The sequence below is a fragment of the Equus quagga genome, chromosome 6 (genome assembly GCF_021613505.1).
Source record: "Equus quagga isolate Etosha38 chromosome 6, UCLA_HA_Equagga_1.0, whole genome shotgun sequence".
Lineage (NCBI taxonomy): Eukaryota > Metazoa > Chordata > Mammalia > Perissodactyla > Equidae > Equus > Equus quagga.
In genome coordinates, this window is record NC_060272.1 from 102337279 (window position 1) to 102356295 (window position 19017).

A 19017-nucleotide genomic window follows, 5' to 3' on the forward strand; every position below is an offset into this window, starting at 1 on the left:
TCCCTCGTGATCAGGCATTTCACACAAACATCAGGAGACCTACTGAACACTTGGGAACGAGGCTGAGTGAGCCTGCCCCCAACACGCCCGTATTTGTAGAAACCGAGGACACGGCCTGTTCCACAAGCACCACTGATGCATATTTTAAATGGGTTGGTCCAAATTTGCAAAGCTGCGGGCTCAAACTGTCTCTAAACCACCCGCAAAGTGCTTTTTTGAGGGGGGCAAGGGGGAATCTGGTAAGAAAGGGAAGAGAATACACACCCCTGCTGAGCACACTGCAGTCCTTTGGAATTTCTCTTTTCCATTGTCTTCCTTTCACCTTCCCTCATTTACTGAGCAACTACTCCCCGCCTGGCCTAGGAATGCAAGAACCAGAGCTGCCCTTGAGAACTGCCATCCACCCCCAACATTAAAGCCGACCCCCCTCCCAACACTAGGGAGAATCCAGGCCTCCCTGAAAACACGCGGCTCTTCTGAAAGGATAAACATATGCACTGGAGGTTATATCAGATGAGGACATTTCTGCAGTTCACTGCTTCCAGGCATTCGTTCTGATTCAGCTCATCCCCATCAAAAAGCTTACGCCGCTTCCCATGAAGATAATGGCCTCTCCATGTAGTGGACTACACAAATAGAGCCAGTACATCCAAGACGACACCAACGGAAGACAAGACAGACAGACACGACAGCACCCCAGTTTCTATGACACTGCACTGCATAAATCATTATCCCAAATAGAAAGCCAAAAGAAGTAGTCTGGGAAACGTCGGGAGTGATACAGTGCTGCTGTTTTCTCAGGAAGGTTCATCGCTGGGATGTAATCCAATCAGGTCAGCATTTATATTTAATCATCCAATCACACTCAAAGACAACTCAGAACAACAATGCAATTGTTACTTGGAGCTTACTACTAAGCCAGAGGAGCTTTCCCCCCAGGGTGACACGTGGGCTCCCCTGCGCTCCCGTTCTATTAATAGGCAGAGCTATTCTTTGAGGCAGTGCATTCCAACAGCAAATATTCTGCGGTAACAAACAGCAGAAACACTGCCAATTTATGTTTCCTGGACAAAGTAAATCACAAACACGATACTTGGAAATTTAGCAGTGCCTGAACTAATTTTATTTTTAACCCAGTTCTGTTTCCCCACATTTTGTAAAGGAAAGATCCACGGGGAATTTTATCTTTAAAACGTGGATGACTAAGCAATTCCCAAATGTGAGGTGGTTTCAGGACTTGGGGGGTGACGATCTGATTTCAGCTGCCTTTCTTAATCTCTAACTTTCGTGGAATATCAGTTCACGGCAAAACTCTTTCTTTTTAATTTTAAAGGATATTGTCAAATAAAAATAGCGGCTGTACTTTATAAAAATACACACAAAGCAGCAGCACACGTCCCTTCCTCAGGCTGTAACACTACTAGCTGAAATATTTACAGACACCTGGATCAGAAATACATAAATATTTAAAACGAATAATTTTTGTCAAAGGAGTGAACTAGGTCAACGCCCTTAAAAAGCTCCCCATCGGCTCTATTTTCTACTCTCCGAACAGTGAAACCCTTTGTCCATTGTGTTAGCCACTGTAAATTGTTTGGACATCCATTCTTAGCCCTGGCCGCCTGGTTAAGTCTGGGGAAAAAGAGATAAAACAGGGGATTCTGTCAATGTATTTCCAAGCAAGCTCTGCAAAGAGCCAGCTCACTCTTACTGCTAAACCAGTGGCTGAAATGAAGTTACCAGGTCATGCTTATATTGGCACTTGGAATATTTGCTTTCCTTATCGCTTCAAATGTGTCTGCAAGGAGCTTTGAGAAGCAGCACTGCGGATCTAAGCCTAAAATACCTTAATCAATAAATCACTCAGCCGGCCTGTTTCTAGGAACCACCCCAAAGCAGCAACAGTAAGATCCCTCGGAAGTAAAATCCGGCAGGGTCATAGGGAACATTATTTGAATGAGAGAAGATGCACAGATAGTCAAAAGTGAGAAATACGCAGTTCTTCCCACATGTAACATTATAGGGAGGAGTTTGCCAAAATTGATTCAAGATTTTTAAACGTCTCAAGAGCAATACATTACAGCTCATATTTCATAAAATAAGCTAGAAACAGGACAGACACTATTGCCAAATGTTTTGGTGGACTAGAACGTGCTATCAGCATGAGATGTGAGGCACAAAATAGGATATAAATCTAATCTCTTTCCATTTCATTTGTCAAAAGATAAAGGAAGTTAAAGAGGGAGGGAGATAAAAAGGAGCGTCCTCTTTAGCCCACCGTAAACCAGATTTACGAATCACCTTTTACTTCATTAAAGACTAACAAATTAGAATGACTTTAAGAAGAAAACACTCAGGAAGTTTCATAAAGCTATCCATCAAAGCAGCAGCTCTTACAATTCAGGCACCTGGAACTCTGGTATTAATTTGTAGGCTTGAAAATGATCATTTCTCAAGCTCACACATACAGAAAAGTAGCTAGAATCACAGGAGGAGACGAAGAAATGGAGGCCCTTCAGAGAGACGATGCCTACGCGACAGGCAGGTCCCACGGCAGCATCCACAGTCCAGCAGGGGACAATCACGTCCCAGGACCGATTCTGAACACGTGATACAGAAATCAGTCTGAGGACTGCAGCGGCACTGTGTTCCTAGTAATCACGACGATGACGATAAATTATAACCACGGCCATTTAGGTTGCCACTGCAACCGCAGGAGGCGTCTATGCCATTTCTTGTTGGCTGGCACTCAGCTTCCCTCACTCCCAGAGTCCAGGAAGCCCAGACTCCCTTGCCAACAGGGCGCCAATGGGGTGCACGTGTTTAAGATCTGGAAGAACGAAGGAAAACAGATGCCATTTGTCTTCCTTTTTCCTATAGCAGCAGCCTTGGGCAAAAAGTGGGTTTCCCAGACTAAGGTTTGCAGCTATCTCCAGGTTCCCTACCAGATCAGCCACCCTGAGGAGACAGAGGTTGGAGGGGTGCGGGGCAGTGCAGGGAAGGGCTTTCTGTAGGTCCTGGCTCCGGGAGCAGCGGCTGTCCAGCTTTCTGGGGGGCAAATCTCAAAGGGAGGGGTGGGCCTTTGGTTTTCACTTCTCCAGCCTTTCCACTGCTCTGTGGGCACCTCATTCTCTCCGCTAAATCCCCTTCTCCTTGAAATGCTAGACGCTCTTCTGTTTTCTTCACTGAACCCCGACTGATAGGGTATATAATGCCCATTTACGGCTAAGGAAAGTGAACATGGAAAAGTAAATTGGCTAAGGTCAAGCACGGAAGGGGCAGGACAGAATAATTTGAATCCAGGTGTATCTGACTTCAAAGTTACAGAATGAAAGTTAAACATATCCCTAATCCAACAATTCTACTTCTAGGAAATTCCACAAGAAAAAGGGGTTCATAAGTTCATAAAACAAAGTGCAGATGATTTTCACAGCAGCTTTATTCATAATAACAAAACAAAAACAAAACTGACAAGAAGCCAAATATCCATCAATGCAATGGATAAACAAACTGTGGTAAATTCATATAAACGGAATACTACTCAGCAACAAAAAAGAACTACTGGGGGCAAGCCTGAGGGCGTAGTGGTCGAGTTCGCACACTCAGCTTTGGCAGCTCCAGGTTCGCAGGTTTGGATCCCAGGTGCAGACCTAGCACCACTCATCAAGTCACGCTGTGGTGGCATCCCACATAAAGTAGAGGAAGACTGGCATAGACATTAGCTTGAGGACAATCTTCCTCAAGAAAAAAAGAGGAAGACTGGCAACAGACGTTAGCTCAGGGCCAATCTTCCTCCCCAAAAAAGAAGAAAGAAAGAACTACTGAATCACATAATGACACAGATGAATCTCACAGAGGTAACGTTGAGTGAAAGAAGCCAGACACAAAATGTTGATTTCATTTATATGGATCATCTCAAGGTCAAGCAAAACTATTCCCTGGTGAGAGAAGTCAGAAGAAAGGCGGCCTTGTGGGTGGGGTGGTAACAGTCAGAAGAAGTGGCAAGAGAGAACCTTCTGGAATGATGGAAAGTTCTGTTTTTTGACCTAGGTGGTAATCACACAGGTGAATGCATTCCTGTAAAAGTCCATTAGCTCTGGATCTAGACAGTGGTGGTGGTTGCACAACATTGTGAATGTGTGAAATGCCACTGAACTCTACACTTTAAAATGGTTAAAATGGTGGCTCTTCTGTTATATGTGTTTTAGCAAAATAAAAAAACTTTACCAAGCTCTCCACTTGAGATCTGTGCATTTTATTGTATGTAAATTATACTTTGTATTTCCATAAAAACACCACAAAAATAATAACCTAGAAAAAGCATCGTTATGAGTAAGCAGGTTTGGGAGGACAGACACTGTTTCTATGGGAAAAAATTTTCTCAGTTTCAGGCAAATTTTTTAACCTCAGTTCTTTGGTAAATTGAGTCTACCTTTCCTGCCTCTTCCTGACTCTTCAGTAAAGACATCTAAAAACTGTATGCTTAAGCAGCGTAAGTAGACCCAATATTTTTCCCTGACCTTTGATTAAAATTCGAATTTAGGGTCTGCTAGAAAGAAGGCCACCGATCTCAAAATGAACTCAGTGCCTCTTCATTTCAACGTGCCACCACTTGCCTGTTTTTAGACTAACAGTAACACCAGAGGGAAAAGCACAAATGTCTCCAGTTCCATTTCTGGAAAATTTCAATGGGTGTCTAGGATGCCACAAATCTCTCTCCCCTCTTAAAACTCACCCAGACACTAAACAGACCATCCCAAGGGAGGCAAAGTACTCAGCCTGCAGTTCCGCGGAAAACCTCAGATGTGCCTGAAGGGACGCTGAATTCGGATGACAGTGAGTGATTTCACATTAGTCAGTGAGCAAGAGGTCTTGCAAGAGTAACCAGGAGGCTCATCTTCAGCGCATTTACGAAGAACAAACCAGAAAGGGCTCCCAACCACAGGCCTGCCTTATCTTCCATGCTGCTGCTACAGGCAAGGCAGTCCCCGGGAGAGAAGTCCATGGGAAAAGAAGGGGGTGTTGGAGGCTCCCAGTATGCAGCTTTTACTGGGAAGGGTGGAGAGGAAGAGGAAAGAGAAAGTGATTCCCACGGAGCTCTGCAAAGGGTTTCGGTTGCTGGCTTGGGCTGCAGAGTAAGGAAGAGAATCCAGCACACATTGTGCTGGTACATTATTTAAGCTGCACTGAGTAACAGATCTTTCCATCACTTCATGAACTAAACAACTGTAGCCACTCTTGGGCTCTCAGTTTGTCTTAGAAAAATGCCTCTCAGAGAGAATCCACTGGATCTCTTTTTAAAAGAAAAAAACAGAAAGAAAAAACACAAAAGCTGTTTAAAGAGCATGGAAGCAATTCAAGAAAAGAATGAACGGAAATTATTCAGAATGTTCTCTAGTCTTTATACCCCAACACTTAGAATCTTAAGCACTGCAGAAGACTGCAGAGACCATCAGTGTAACTACTCACTTTCCTACAAAGAAACTGAGAACCAGAATTCCATGCTTTAGCTAAAGTCCCCCAGGTGATTAGCAGTACAGCTTATACGCTGCTACGGAAATAGTCTGTACATACTTCTACAATTTTTTTCTTACAAAGCTATCATCCACTCACTATATAAATGTCAGGAATCCAGTCTTCCAAATTCTCAATGGGTCTTCAATTCTTACTAGTTTATGCAACAGGCCTTCCCCAAATCAAGTTGGCTCTATATGGTAAATACTTAGTGGACATGTTTGGTGCCCTGTCAGTTTTGGGGTGACCAAGATGACTCAGACCAGGGAGGGGCTCACGGCTGATGGGAAGTGACTGAGGGGAAGTGACTGGCATGTGGCAGACGTGAGAAGGGCTCCAATAAATACTGGCATGAGCACAGTGACCAATCACAGCCAAGAGGGCAATTGATTCAGCCTGAGTGCAGAAGGGTAAGGGAGGAACTCGGCTTCTAAAAATGAGTTCACCAGGAAGTTCCTTCATTCTTTTCAAAAAGAGAAATGGTTAGTTTTGCTAAATTAGTTTCCTCAAATAATGTCATTCTGCTTTGCCAGATATACTTGGGAACAGTCTTCCACAGATTGAGAATGGGCCAGTCACCTCTCACAGCATACATTACACCCCCTCCCCATCCAAGAGTTCCACCCACTCGGGGGGGGGGGGGGGGGGTCTCAGATGCACGCTGCTACATAGGGCATAAAAGAAATCCCACAACCTAGAACTGGAAACACTTCCTTTAAAACTCTGATGATAAATGCCTCTCAACCAACAGAAACAAGCAGCTACATTCGGAAGATTATTTCCTCCTCGGAAAAACAAAGGTTCTAGGAGACTTCAGTAAATTCCCACTGATGACTAGAAAGCATTATTTCCCCGGTTCACCTTCAACTCAAGTGACAAAATCTAGGGGATCTGCAGTGTTCTCTCTTCTCTATCAAAGCTTTCTCTAATACAACGGCAAAGATATAATTGGATTTTAATCATTATGTATTAAGTACAGCCTATTAACGGTTACCTACCAGCAAGATTAACTATCCCAATAATTCTCTCCCACAATGTATTATATATATTCCCTCCAAACACCTCTGACTTGTCACTAACTATAAATATATAACAATATATTTAGCCCCATGCTTATGCAGGGTGCCTATCAGATGAGGCAAACTATAATTAAAGTTTCGAAAGATGATACCATTTTTCTTGTGAATATAATGCATATATTTCATATGGCTGATTAAAGCCTACAATAGAAATAATAATTACCATATTAATTCTGAATTCTTAAGTTCGTGTTTACATATGCATATAGGTAAAATTTAGTAAACATTTGTATTCAAGGATGTGACATGAGATCTCTGCCATAATTAACATTATAATTTGAAGTTTCCTGGTGAGTCCAGTTTCTTAAAACACAGACAAATATTATATCCACGAAGGATCTATCAAAAGTATGCTTTCACCTCCACTATCATTCCGCCAGCCCCTAAACCTCCCCCTACACACATACCATGTTGGGAGAAGAGAAATATAAATAGAAACTATAACCCATGAGTATTCTAACTAGGCTAAATATTAGTCTGAAAATTAAACATTATTACAAAAATGTATATTGCTATGGTCTGCAATGTACAATAGTGTATAAGTGACTAAGGAAAGCTGCATTATGGGGTTTTTTTCTTTTCTTTTTTTTGGCGAGGAAGATTCACCCTGAGCTAACCTCTGTGCCAATCTTCCTCCACTTTGTAAGTGGGACGCCTCCACAGCATGGCTGATGAGTGGAGTAGGTGTGCACTGGGATCCGAATCGGCGAACTCGAGCCACCAAAGCAGACCTCGGGGAACTTTACCCACTCGGCCGCAGGGTCAGACCCCTGCATTATGTTTTAAGGTTAAAGACCAGATTTAACTTTAACCATCTGGCAGAGGCACTAAACAAATATCTGTAGTGATTTAAAGTGACTAAAGTACAAGTGACTAATTGAAGGCTTAGGATTTCTCATAAACGGTGTGCACAGACACACAATTAGCGATTTTGCTCTCTGAAAGTGTTTTCTGTTCTGCTTTTATTTACCTACCATCAACGTGAACGTCAATTGCTCATTTTGCTAGGTCATGAGAGGGTTACTTTTTTTTCTACCTCAAGACTTCCAGTTCCTATGAGAATCCTGGTTAAAGCCTATTTACAGCCCAGTATAAGCTACATGAAAAAAAAAATTTCTCTAATTGGCCCCCTTTTGAAACACTTTTTAAAAAGCTAAATGCATTCACGTGTAAGGCCACTTGGCTCTCTCCATTCTGGAGCACCAATGGACCATGAGCGAAATGTACTCGATGACAAGCGATGTCCCTCAGTAGTGCCGAAATATTCCCTCCCTCTTCACTCTATCACATCACAAATATCATACCAACAGACCTTAAAAATTGCAGAATGGGGACCCGCCTGGTGGCGCAGTGGTTAAGTGCACACGTTCTGCTTCAGTGGCCCAGGGTTCGCCGGTTCCGATCCCGGGTGTGGACATGGCACTGCTTGGCACACCATGCTGTGGTAGGTGTCCCACATATAAAGTAGAGGAAGATGGGCATGGATGTTAGCTCAGGGCCAGTCTTCCTCAGGAAAAGGAGGAGGATTGGCAGCAGATATTAGCTCAGGGCTAATCTTCCTCAAAAAAAAAAAAAATTGCAGAATGGCTTGTGAGAAGCAGAGAAAGGAATGAGAATTGGGCCACACATGAAATAGCTTCACAAACACTGTTTGCAATAAGAGATAAGAAAGCGGGGTGGACAAGAGCAAGATGCACATGTTAAGGCACAAAGTCCATCAAATCCGACGTTCTTGCCTTTTCTGGGCCATTCTGTGTCCGACTTTCCTGAAGGTGTGGTCAAGGCATGGCTAGCTTTCCATAATAAATGTCACACTCATCATTTAAGTAGTATTTCCTAAATCTCAGATTTCAAGAGCTACATTCACAATTTCTGCCTTATTTTCATACTGCTCATCCCAATAATTTACTATTTTTCTTAAACTCACTGTTTTACTTGATACTTATTTTTGCCTCATTCTAAGCCATCCATCCATGAAATAAATGAAGTTTGGTGGCTGCCTTTATGTTTTTCATTCCTAAGGAACAACATTCATGCACAGTAATCGAAAAATAGTATATAGCCCTCCGTGTGCCACCTGTTATCTACCTGTACAGCACTCCTTGGGGACAGCAAAAAAGGCAGAGAAAATGTTTAGCTAACTTATTAGGTACCTTTTCAACAGGACAGCCCCTAGTCTCTCTTCTGAGCTCAGAGATTACTGAGGCTGATGAAGCTTTGGGGGCCATGGCCGGCTGGATAGTGGCAGCACTAGTCCTTTAAATACCAAAATGAAACCGTCACCTTCATGGGAAGGCCCGTGCAGGCTTTCCTCGGCTCTGCCAGGCAGTCGCCACGTTCTAAGAAGAGCGTTTCCTAATCAAGTTGAGAAAGCGGGAGCAGGCACTTTGTGACTCAGAATTCTGCCTGTCACTGGATGATGTGGGTGGCCCGCAAGCTTCATCGACGGCTTTCCTAGGGGACCTTCAAAACCGGAACTAGTTATTGCCAATACCCATGTTGGGACCCATAACTTTTCTCCATTGACATTTGAATGGGAACACCACTTCAGGCCCTCAAAAATTTGCTAGCTATATGGGCTTCTACTAACAAAGGTCATCACAAAAATTCCTGTGGGGGTGAAGTAGGCCCTAAAGAGTTTTAGGGAAGATTTCTTTTTTAACCTTAAAAAAGTTCACATAAACATTGATTTAGGTGGAAATCTGACCTCTGAGTCTGTTTCTGACCCTGACCCTTGGGTTTAGGATCAAGAAACTAACTCAGTGAAATATCTAAGATAATCAGTCTGCCCGCTCACCCAACTTTCCATGGAAAATGCCCCTCAACACCAAGGCTGGCTGGTCCATTCTGGCCAGCAACTGCTGGCCTCCTAATTATTCCTGCAGTCTAATCAATGAGGCATTTTATAGGGAGTCAGCTCTCGACCTGGATAAATGAATCTGTGACCACACTCCTTTGTGGGATTTATTTTAGGGATTAGACAAGGAATTCCCTGATGGCTCATATTCTTGGTAGAAGTCTGTTGACAGTTTCAGCAGTGATTACTAAGCCTTCCTAATTCTTCACCCCACCCCCACCACTCCCACACCTCATGCCACTCCCGGTGACTTTTTAAAACTACAGTACACAGGACTGAAGGGGCCCCGCCTAGTTTCAAGAACTTATCTGCCTGCTCAGAAGAAAACCTTCAGGAAAGAAAACCTTGCTAAACTCAAAAGTCCCTGTAAGAATTTTATGGGCTCCCTGCATTCTCAGGCTCTTCTGCAGAAAATAAATGGTTGGCTGCGACCTTTTATCAGTGTACAAGAAACCAGATCAAAAGTTAAACAAAAGTAGGCAGAAGTCCTTGCAAATGGAATTCCCCAGGGGGTGACGTAAAAATTAATTGGTCTTAGCATATGAGGGCCTCAAAAATAGTCATATTCCCTGTGCAGGGGGTGGAGGGGAGTGTTTACTGGGAAACAGGCTCACATCTTTGTAGGAAAAGTCAAGTGATTAATACATTAGAGATTTCTATAACCTTCTGTTTTGAGCTTCTCTTACTGGCATTCGAAGTCTTTCCAGAGAGTGTGAGCAACTCTTTCTCTTTCCCTTAGCTCCTGCCTTGACATCTACCTGGCACCTCCTGCCTGTACTTCTAGATCCCACGTCCCTTACCAACCCCAGGACCCAGCGCTTAGTTTTCAGCACCAGTTTTGCTTCATGTTATTAGTTACTGTTTACTTAGCACCCACTACATGCCAAGCACCGCACGTCACTTCTTTCAGTCCTCGCTCAACCCCCTGAGGTGGACGCGCTATGAGCCCCATCTTCCATACCGGCTTACACTTTCTTCCCAGCAAGAGCCCCTGAAGGGAGTGCTTCCAGGACAACCCCACCCTTTGCTGTGTTTCTGTATTGCACACTCCCTCCCTCAGCCCCAAGAATCCCTGCAGAGAGTCTGCAGAGTCTCCAAAACACAGTCTAAAATGTTCAGACCTAACAGACTCCTAAAGGCAGAAATGAGTCTCCCTCATCTCGTGTCTCCGCACAGTGACCGGCACAAGTGGCTGCTGGTTAAGCTATTAGCTGCAGGGTCCTGAAAAGGGTGCCAACAGCACTTCAGGGGGAAAAAACATCCCTTCATCAATCTCTGGCAACCGATCTGAAAACGCTCAAGAAACACCTAAAAAGCCTCTGTTGCCTTAGTAAAGCATCCTCTTCTCTCACCTCCCCAGAGAGGGGAAGCTACAGCATCCTGTCCATATGTCTAATTGGAACTCATCGGTCTTAATTATTTGCAGGCTTCCCCAATAAGACTGTGCGGCAGAGGCACGCTCTAACCATTTGTATTCCCCACACGGAAGTGAAACTGTTCACGAAAACTTATTGAATAATCAAATTTCATTCTCTTGGACAGGACATTAAATGGCACTTCACTACAAACGCAATTACTCCTACTAACTCCTCACTTTGAACCTCTCCTCCCAGGTGAGCGGAGCGTGTAGACATTATTCACTGATGTCTCTCCCAGGAACGACCCTGACAAAGACGGACCTGTTCTCCCAAAGTAACTGTCACCACACCTTAAGATTTGAAGAAAAGGGCCTCTCTCCTTCTCTGCTAGGATTCCCCAAGCGGACAGAGGGGCTGCAATCGCAGGGCAGTTTCTATGACTGGCTGAGTCTCCGCTGGGAGCTCCTGCGAAACCACAACCATCACTCAGGCCAGACAGCTGCCAGGAAAGCAGCGCCGCCTAAGAACTGACGCTAAAATAGAGGTGGGAGGCTGTATTCCATTACTAAGCCCCGGAGTATTCACTCCCAAGCCGTCCACATTTCAAGAATGCTAAAACCCTTTAGTCCAAACCCTGAATATTTGTAACTTACACCGCAGTGTAAAAGCGGAAACTTGACAAATGAAAACGTAAAAGGCACCCGCGACAGGTAAGATAACACCAGAGGAGAAAGCATTCATCACTGCTTTTTCCTAACTTCTTCCCCAACCCCGTCTCCATTCCCTACTGAAAATAAGTTTTACTTATACTATTGCAGAGGCAGCTGATTCAAAGGGAAAACGAGAATCTGGTGTCAGTCTGTCTCAAGTTGTCTCAAGTTGTCAGTCTGTCTCAAGCACACACGTCCGTAACTCTGCATTAAGCAGAGAAAGAAAACACAAAGGCATACAGCAGGCGACAGAGAGGCACAACGAGATGCCTCCAGCGTAGCAGAGATTCCGAACAGGGTTCAAGACAGTTCTCCCTACTCGCGGCTTAACCTGAAACCCAAGTGACTCTAGGGAGCAGAGAAAAGGATCCAGGAGCCCTGGAGGCCACGAGCCACCATCCCCCTCCGGTGAAACCTACCCCCTGCCCTCAGCCCCACCTCCGGGTAGAATCCCAGCTACCCAGAGCACCTCAGGGAAGGCCACCATGCGCTCCCACCCTCACTCCTCGCGACCCTGCTCCCAAAGGAGCGGACTCAAGAGGGAACTTACACGGAGCCAACCTGACAGCTCCCGCCGGGGTGGAAACCCGCGATCTCCTCCCACCGGCATCTCGGGCGCGGGTCCGGTGTGGGCGCGCGGGACCGGCGCCCTGCTCCTCTTCCTTCCTCCTCCTCCGCGAGGCTGGTCAGTCCTCGGACCTGCCGCCAGGTCTGCGGGAGCGCCGGCCCGCGGGGACCCACCCCTTTGTCCCTCCTCCCGCGGCGCCGGCGTGGGCCCGCCCCCCGCCGGCCACAGCGCCTCTCCGCGGGCCGCGGCCCAGGAAACTCTCAAATGGGCCGCTACCACCCCCGCGCCGCCCGGGAGGAGGGCCCGCCAGCGCCGCGCCCCCGCCGCCCCCGGGTCCCGCGCGACTTCCGGCCAGGGGCGGAGGGGGGGCGGCGGCGGCGGCAGAGGGACCCCGAGGCCCCAGCCTCCCGCGGCCCCCCCGCCGGGCCCCCCCCCCCCCCCCCCCCGGCCGGCCCAATGGTTCGCTCCGCGACGCGCGCTGGGGCCAGCAGGTCCGGCTCCGAGCGCGCGCCCGGGACAGCGCCACGAGTTGCAAGTGCGGACGCGAGCCTGCGGGTCCGCGGCTTCTTCCCGTGAGGTCGCGTGCGCATCCAATGGGAGGATGCGAACGCTTTTTGTACCAGCACTTTTTGGAGAGATTTGCAGAGCCTCTTGTCTGCAAAGGGGAAACCTCAAAGTTTTCTGCCCTGCCTGGAAGCCTGCCCGGCCAGCCAACACGTACACGGCACTGTACCCCACATTTCTCTGTGCCAGATAAAGAAAAGCTTCCTTATTTTAGAGCATGTAAATTATTTGGAGAATCAAAACAAGTACACTGATTGAAAATATAACGTTGGGTGTGAAATGTAAGGAAACCGCGTTGTAAGAGAAAAGTGCGGTGCACCCTGCTCTTCCCTTAACTGGAAAAGCAAAACGGCCTAGGCTCACAAGTTGAAGGGAAAAGGTGAAGAGGTCTGGCCCGAGCCGCTGACAAGATACAGATGCCGGACTCTCTGCCAGAAAAGTTGCTTCACTTCCTGCCTAATCAAAACAAGTTTGGCAGTTTATGTGGAAAAACAAGTCCAGCAGATGCCTCTCTGAAAGTGTTAGGCTTCTGGTCTCCTTTGCAGTAGGTAAGTGCACGCCTCTGAATAAAAAGGGCTGTGCCTAACATTTCCCACTTCCCTCAAGTCTCCAGACTTAGGTGTTTCCGTTGTATTCCTGGTGCAAGGTGTTACTCGCCTGACCTAAGCACTGATTTTGTTTCCCAGGTTGGGTGGTGTTGCCTAATAATAACAATGACAGCATCTGTGAACTGAGCTTCGCCCAGTAAGCATTTAAAAAGGACGGAACCCAGAATGTAGCAATGCTAAGTGATCTCCTTTTTCTCTCTAGAGTTTCCGCTGTCCAATATGATAACCACTTGCTACATGCAGGTACTTAATACATTTAAATTTAAATCAAAATTAAAGGAAGAGAAAAATTCAGTCCCATTTCTAGCGCTCGGTCAGTAGCTACATGTGGATAATAGCTACCTTTTGGGCAGCGTTGCTATAAAATATTTCCATCATCACAGAAAGTTCTGTTGGACTACACTGCTCCAAATGATGAAATACTTACATAGTAGAAATCCTATCCTTCTAGCACAATGCCTGACATATAGTAACACTCAATAAATAGTTGTTGAAAAACGTGATACACTAGCATTGCTGGTGGCAGTATAAATCAATACAACTCTTTGGAGAAGCAATTTATAGTACATCTTTTTCACAAGTGGGGTTGCACATTTGAACCCACTCCTAGAATTTGTTTCTCCAAAGAACTTCCATCCAACAAGTAATTACTGAACACCTTCTGTCAAGCCAGAACCCTCTGATAAAAGACTTAGGCTCTCCCCTCAGGGAGCTCAGTCTATTGCAGTAGAAAATCAGGAAATAATAAGAAACTGTGTAAGTGCTGAGACTGCTGGCAGGCTCAGGGTATTCTAGGGCTTTCAGGAGGGGTTTCTCACCCACACTAAGGGAATGGGGTTCAGAGAAGGCTTTCTAGAGATAGGGTTGCTTACGCATTCTAAAGGACAGGCAGGAAGGAGTTTGTGAGACAGAAAGAGGCGGAAAAGCTTTCCAGGTGAAGAGAATAAATAGCAAGTGGCAAAACAAGGAATAAAGGGACTGTAGGCTTGCTGTTGAGGTGTCAGGAGGTGAGGCTGCCCAGGCAAGCAGGGGCTGTGCTCGACTGTGAACACAGTGGAAGTGGGATTAGATTGGCCTTAGATCACTCCATTGGCCTCTTGGAAGATGGATTTGGCGGGTGGGGGTTGGGGGGAGGAGTGTCCGTAAGAATGACAAGACCAGCAAAAGATGCATTTTTGTAGGCATGCTGGTGAGAGATGATGTGGCTATGAAGTCAGGCAGTGTCAGAAAAAAAGAGACTATTCAAAAGAAATTAAGGAAGTGTAACCAGCAGGCTGGATGACTGCTCGATTAGATATGAGGAAAGGAAGAGGGAAGTGAGTCTAAGGTGACTCTAGATTTCTGGCTTACTTAACTAAGTAGCTGACAGTGCTGGTTACCAAAATAGAGAACACAGGCGTGGGAGCACATCTTGGGAGGGGTTTGGGGGAGGATGGTGAATTTAGTTACGGACTCATTGGGTTTAAGGACTCTGTGAAGTCCAGATGGAGATGTCCCTATGTCTACTCTGTGCTAGGCATTGAGGAGTATTTGGGCTGAGCGATGTAGGATGGAGGAAGAGATGCGGGAATCATCAATGTATCAAGAAAGTTGAAGTCATGGGAGAGGATGAGACGGTACAGACACAAAGCAGACTGAGGCAAGAGAGGATTAAGGATAGGACCCATCCCTGGGAATGCCAGTATAGAGGGGGCAAGCTTGAGTGCCCACATCAGAGACAACAGAGGAACTGCCAGAAGGGAAGAAAAAACCCTCTGGAGAAGAGTGTCCAAAAAGTCAAGGGAAGAATGAATTTCAAGAAGGGGAGAGAAGCCAATAACACGCAGCTTGGAGGCCAATTAAGGTAAGAAGGGAAAATGCTCTTCGAGAAGAAGACCGCTGCTTATCTTGGCCAGAGCTGTTGCAACAGAAAGATGGGACAGAGGTTAGATTACAGTGGGTGACCCGGAGGCGAGGCAGCACTTTGTTGCATGCCTCTTTATAATAACGCAAGATAGAAACCATCAATGTGCAATGAGAGAGGGCTATTAAATTACAGCGGTTAAATCAACTGAATGGGCACAGCAAGGCATCACTTAAAATTATAATAAGGAAGTCTATATAGCAACAAGGAGAATAATATGATAATCAACGAAAAAGTACACAAATCTTACCTATTATGATGACAATGAAGAAATTATGAAAAATATATGAAAGAATTGGAAAGCATATGGGCACATGATTTGATGAAAGGATAGGATTGTATTTTTTTTTAATTGTAGTTATTGTTTGTGCAATGGACAGTTTTTCAACACTTTTCAGTATATATGACAATGTATAAGGTCTTTGAAACAAGTTGGTCAGAAGACCTCAAATAAATATGATAAACTAAACACTTATAATCAGATTTCCTTAAGAATGTTAAGATTAGGGGACATGTATATATACACACACACACATATACGTATACACATATATACACATACACATACACACACTTGTGTATATATACATACATATATTTGCAATATGGTTATGAAGTGTTGTTAAATGGGAGCAACAGAATCTGACATTGAAAAGTTTACGGGTTAACTGGACACTGAATGGCGGACTGCAATCATAAAGACACTCCTTCAACAAATATTTCTTGAATGCCTACCACGTACCCTGGGGCAGGTACAGAGAAGTTGAAGGCAGTATGTAATGGGGGCCTTGCTCACAGTGTGATGAAGACAAAGGCACATAAACAAATAACAACAAGGCACGAGAACTGTTCAGGTTCACGTATGCCTTAGGTGCTGAGGCAGCAGTTAAAGCGGCCCGAGGGAGGGGCACTTTTCCGGAGAAAGGCCTGGCATTCCCTCCCATTCCCAGTAGCCGCCTCTTCTCTCCTGGCCTCTCCCACCCCTCTTGGTCCAAACACCATATCAATAACCACACGTGTTCACTTAAAGAACTCCTTCCCCAAGCAGCCCCCACAAGGCCCTAAAATAACATGCAGGAGAGAGGCCTCAAAAGTTCTGCTCTGCCCCTCACGCCTTCACGTTTAGTTATTTAACATTACTCTTGCTCACTGTGAAAGTCTGTCAAAGTATTCTTGTGGTGGGGAGGGTATGAGGGGGCATGACTAGCTACCTAGCTTCCCAATCCTGTTTCTAAGTTAAAGGACTGCTTAACTTGTATATGGAAGAGCCCACTTGTATATGGAACTGCTTCTAACACCACATATTCCCACAGGACCCCCAAGCCCCATAGAGAAATAGACTTCTGATTGAGACACTCCTCATTCAAAGCTGCAATGGTTCTATAAGTACAATACTACAATGGAGCAAAGTTGACTTTAAGTATAATAGTCAAAGATTTATAAAGATTGCAGAGGCAGAGAATTATTTTCAAACTATCCTTTAGCACTTAGAATCACATAGACTAAAAGATGAATGCATTATAAACTGCTAGAAAAACTCTCAGGTCCACTTCCATCTTTTGGGCAACTAAAGATTCTTGCTTTACCTTTGAACATGCTATGTCTCTAGTTCACTGATAAGCAATTTGCAGACTGCCAGTCTTCAGAATTGTTTCCATAGTTTAATATTATGTGGAAAGGCAAACTATTATTCCTCTAATTTGACGCTTTTCAAATATGTCCAGATATCTACATTTTAGTGTCTCAAAGCGCAGTGCCAGCTTTCACATAGCCATTCTTCGATTCAGTAAAGTAGGTGACTTGAGGTAACGCTACTTACATTGTTCCATAGTTAACACAAACTATTTTCAGGTTTGTTAATTTTTTAGACCAGCAAGTTTTGCAAAAATAAGATGCTCATTATAAAGCATGCAAAGCAGTGCAGAAAAGCACAAAGAAATTTAAAAATCAACTAAAATCGTAACAACCATCTTCGACATTAGGTGAACATTCCAGACATATACATAGATACAGATAGAAAGCTAGATGATGACTACTCCAGAGACAGAATCATTTTAACAAAAATGAGACCCTACTACAGTGCTATTTTAATTTAAAAGTAGTGAATCAAATTCTATTTGCTATTGACAGAAAAAAAGAAACTCGAATGAAACATTAAAAAATTCATGAACATAAGATAAATAGTTCTTCAATATATTAGGCCCCAAAAGATCATCTGAAGAGGAAAGAAAGATTAATTTCCCCTCAAAAATCTTCAATAGCGAGTTCCCAAAGACACTTCTTAAGAAAAACCTATTATGGGGGGCCAGCCCAGTGGCGCAGCAGTTAAGTGCACACATTCTGCTTCTGGGTGGCCCAGGGTTCGCTGGTTCAGATCCCAGGTGCGGACATGGCGCCACCTGGCACACCATGCTGTGGCAGGCGTCCCACGCATAAAGTAGAGGAAGATGGACACGGATGTTAGCTCAGGGCCAGTCTTCCTCAGCAAAAAGAGGAGGACTGGCAATAGTTAGCTCAGGGCTAATCTTCCTCAAAAAAAAAAAAGGAAAAACCTATTATGAAAAACATTGAGTCATTTTTTAATTTAGAAAAAATTATATGTTTTGATTTCAGAAAGTTTCTTTTCTCCCCAGGACCTGCCTCTTCGCCATCTCCCCTCCCTGATCCAGCCTGGCCCACCCCCTGCCCCGAATCCGTTCTCCCCAGCAGCCAGAGTGATCTTTTCACAAAGCAAATCAGATCTTGTCACTCCTGTGCGTTTAAACCCTCAAAAGGTCACCAGTCCAAACTCGTTGCCATGGCCTCTGCTATGGGCTGAATGTTTGTGTCCCATTCTGCGCCCTAAGAGGGTTGAAGCCCTAACCCCCAATGTGGTCGTATTTGGAGGTGGGGCCTTCCGGAGTTAGAGTTTAATTAGGTCATGAGGGTGGGACCCTCATGATGGGATCTGTGGCCATATAAGAGGGAGAGACAGAGCTCTCTCCATGCTCATGCTCCTAGGAAAGGCCACGTGAGGACCCAGGGAGGAGGCAGCTGTCCACAGCCAAGAAGAGGGCCCTCACCAAGAACCAGATCTCTCAGCACCTTGACCTTGGACTTGTTAGCCTCCAGAACGAGGAGAAATAAGCACCTGTGGTTTAAGGCCCCAGTCTGTGCTATCCCGTTGTAGCAGCTGAGCTGACTAAGGCAGCCCCCAAGTCCCACATGAGCTGACACTGCTGCCTTCTCCAGGCTCAGCTCATCCTGCACTCTCCCCAGCTCACTTCCTGGAGCCACACCAGCCTTTCTCGGTTCCTCTTGAGACTCTGCCAAGCTCATTTCTGCCCCAGAGCCTTTGTTCAAGCTTCTCTGCTTGGACCACAGAGCCAGCTCCTGCTCAGCTCTCACTTTCTATCTAAAGTAGGAAGCATCCGTTGAGGTGGCTACCAGGAAGCGAGGACCTCAGGAGAGGGCCAAGTTTAAGTTAAAGCAAAGAGCCGGAGTCCAGCTGCGTGTTTCAGAGAGCACAGTGCAGGGGTATGGAAAGGTGGCGGCAGTCGGTGGTCTGGTCAGGGTTAGGGAAGCCTACGGAGGAACAAAGGCAGGAAGGGAGAGTAGCCTAAGAAAGCAAAGGTGCCTGTTATCCATGCCTCTCTCTTTTTAACCTTATTATCATTTCTATTGGTAATATGTTGGCAGGATGTTGTTATCACTACAATGAAAAGATGTCAGAGGAAGTGCAAAGGTGATGAGAACATCAGTACTCAGACTGACAGGGAGAGAAAGTTCTCAGTTCTCAGTGGATGTTGCCTGTCTATTTGCCCTCCTCTCCCTGGGGATGGCACAAATCCCAAACCCCAGTATCCTCCCCCTGATG

At 45.4% G+C, this 19017-nt stretch overlaps 1 protein-coding gene across 6 annotated transcripts in view; it reads right to left on the reverse strand.

Annotated features, from left to right (window-relative positions):
* The window catches only part of TJP2 (tight junction protein 2), a 111642-nt gene that overhangs the window by 56921 nt on the left and 35704 nt on the right, over positions 1 to 19017 (reverse strand). Inside the window, exon 1 of one of the 6 annotated variants that reach the window (XM_046663838.1) lies at positions 12069 to 12252. The exons of 4 other annotated variants lie outside the window; for them this stretch is intronic. In XM_046663838.1, coding sequence (XP_046519794.1) covers positions 12069 to 12128 — 60 coding nt within the window. In that variant the 5' untranslated portion in view covers positions 12129 to 12252. Of the gene's footprint in view, positions 1 to 12068; positions 12253 to 19017 lie in introns of those variants that run through there. One more of the 6 variants, XM_046663835.1, reaches the window with a different exon arrangement.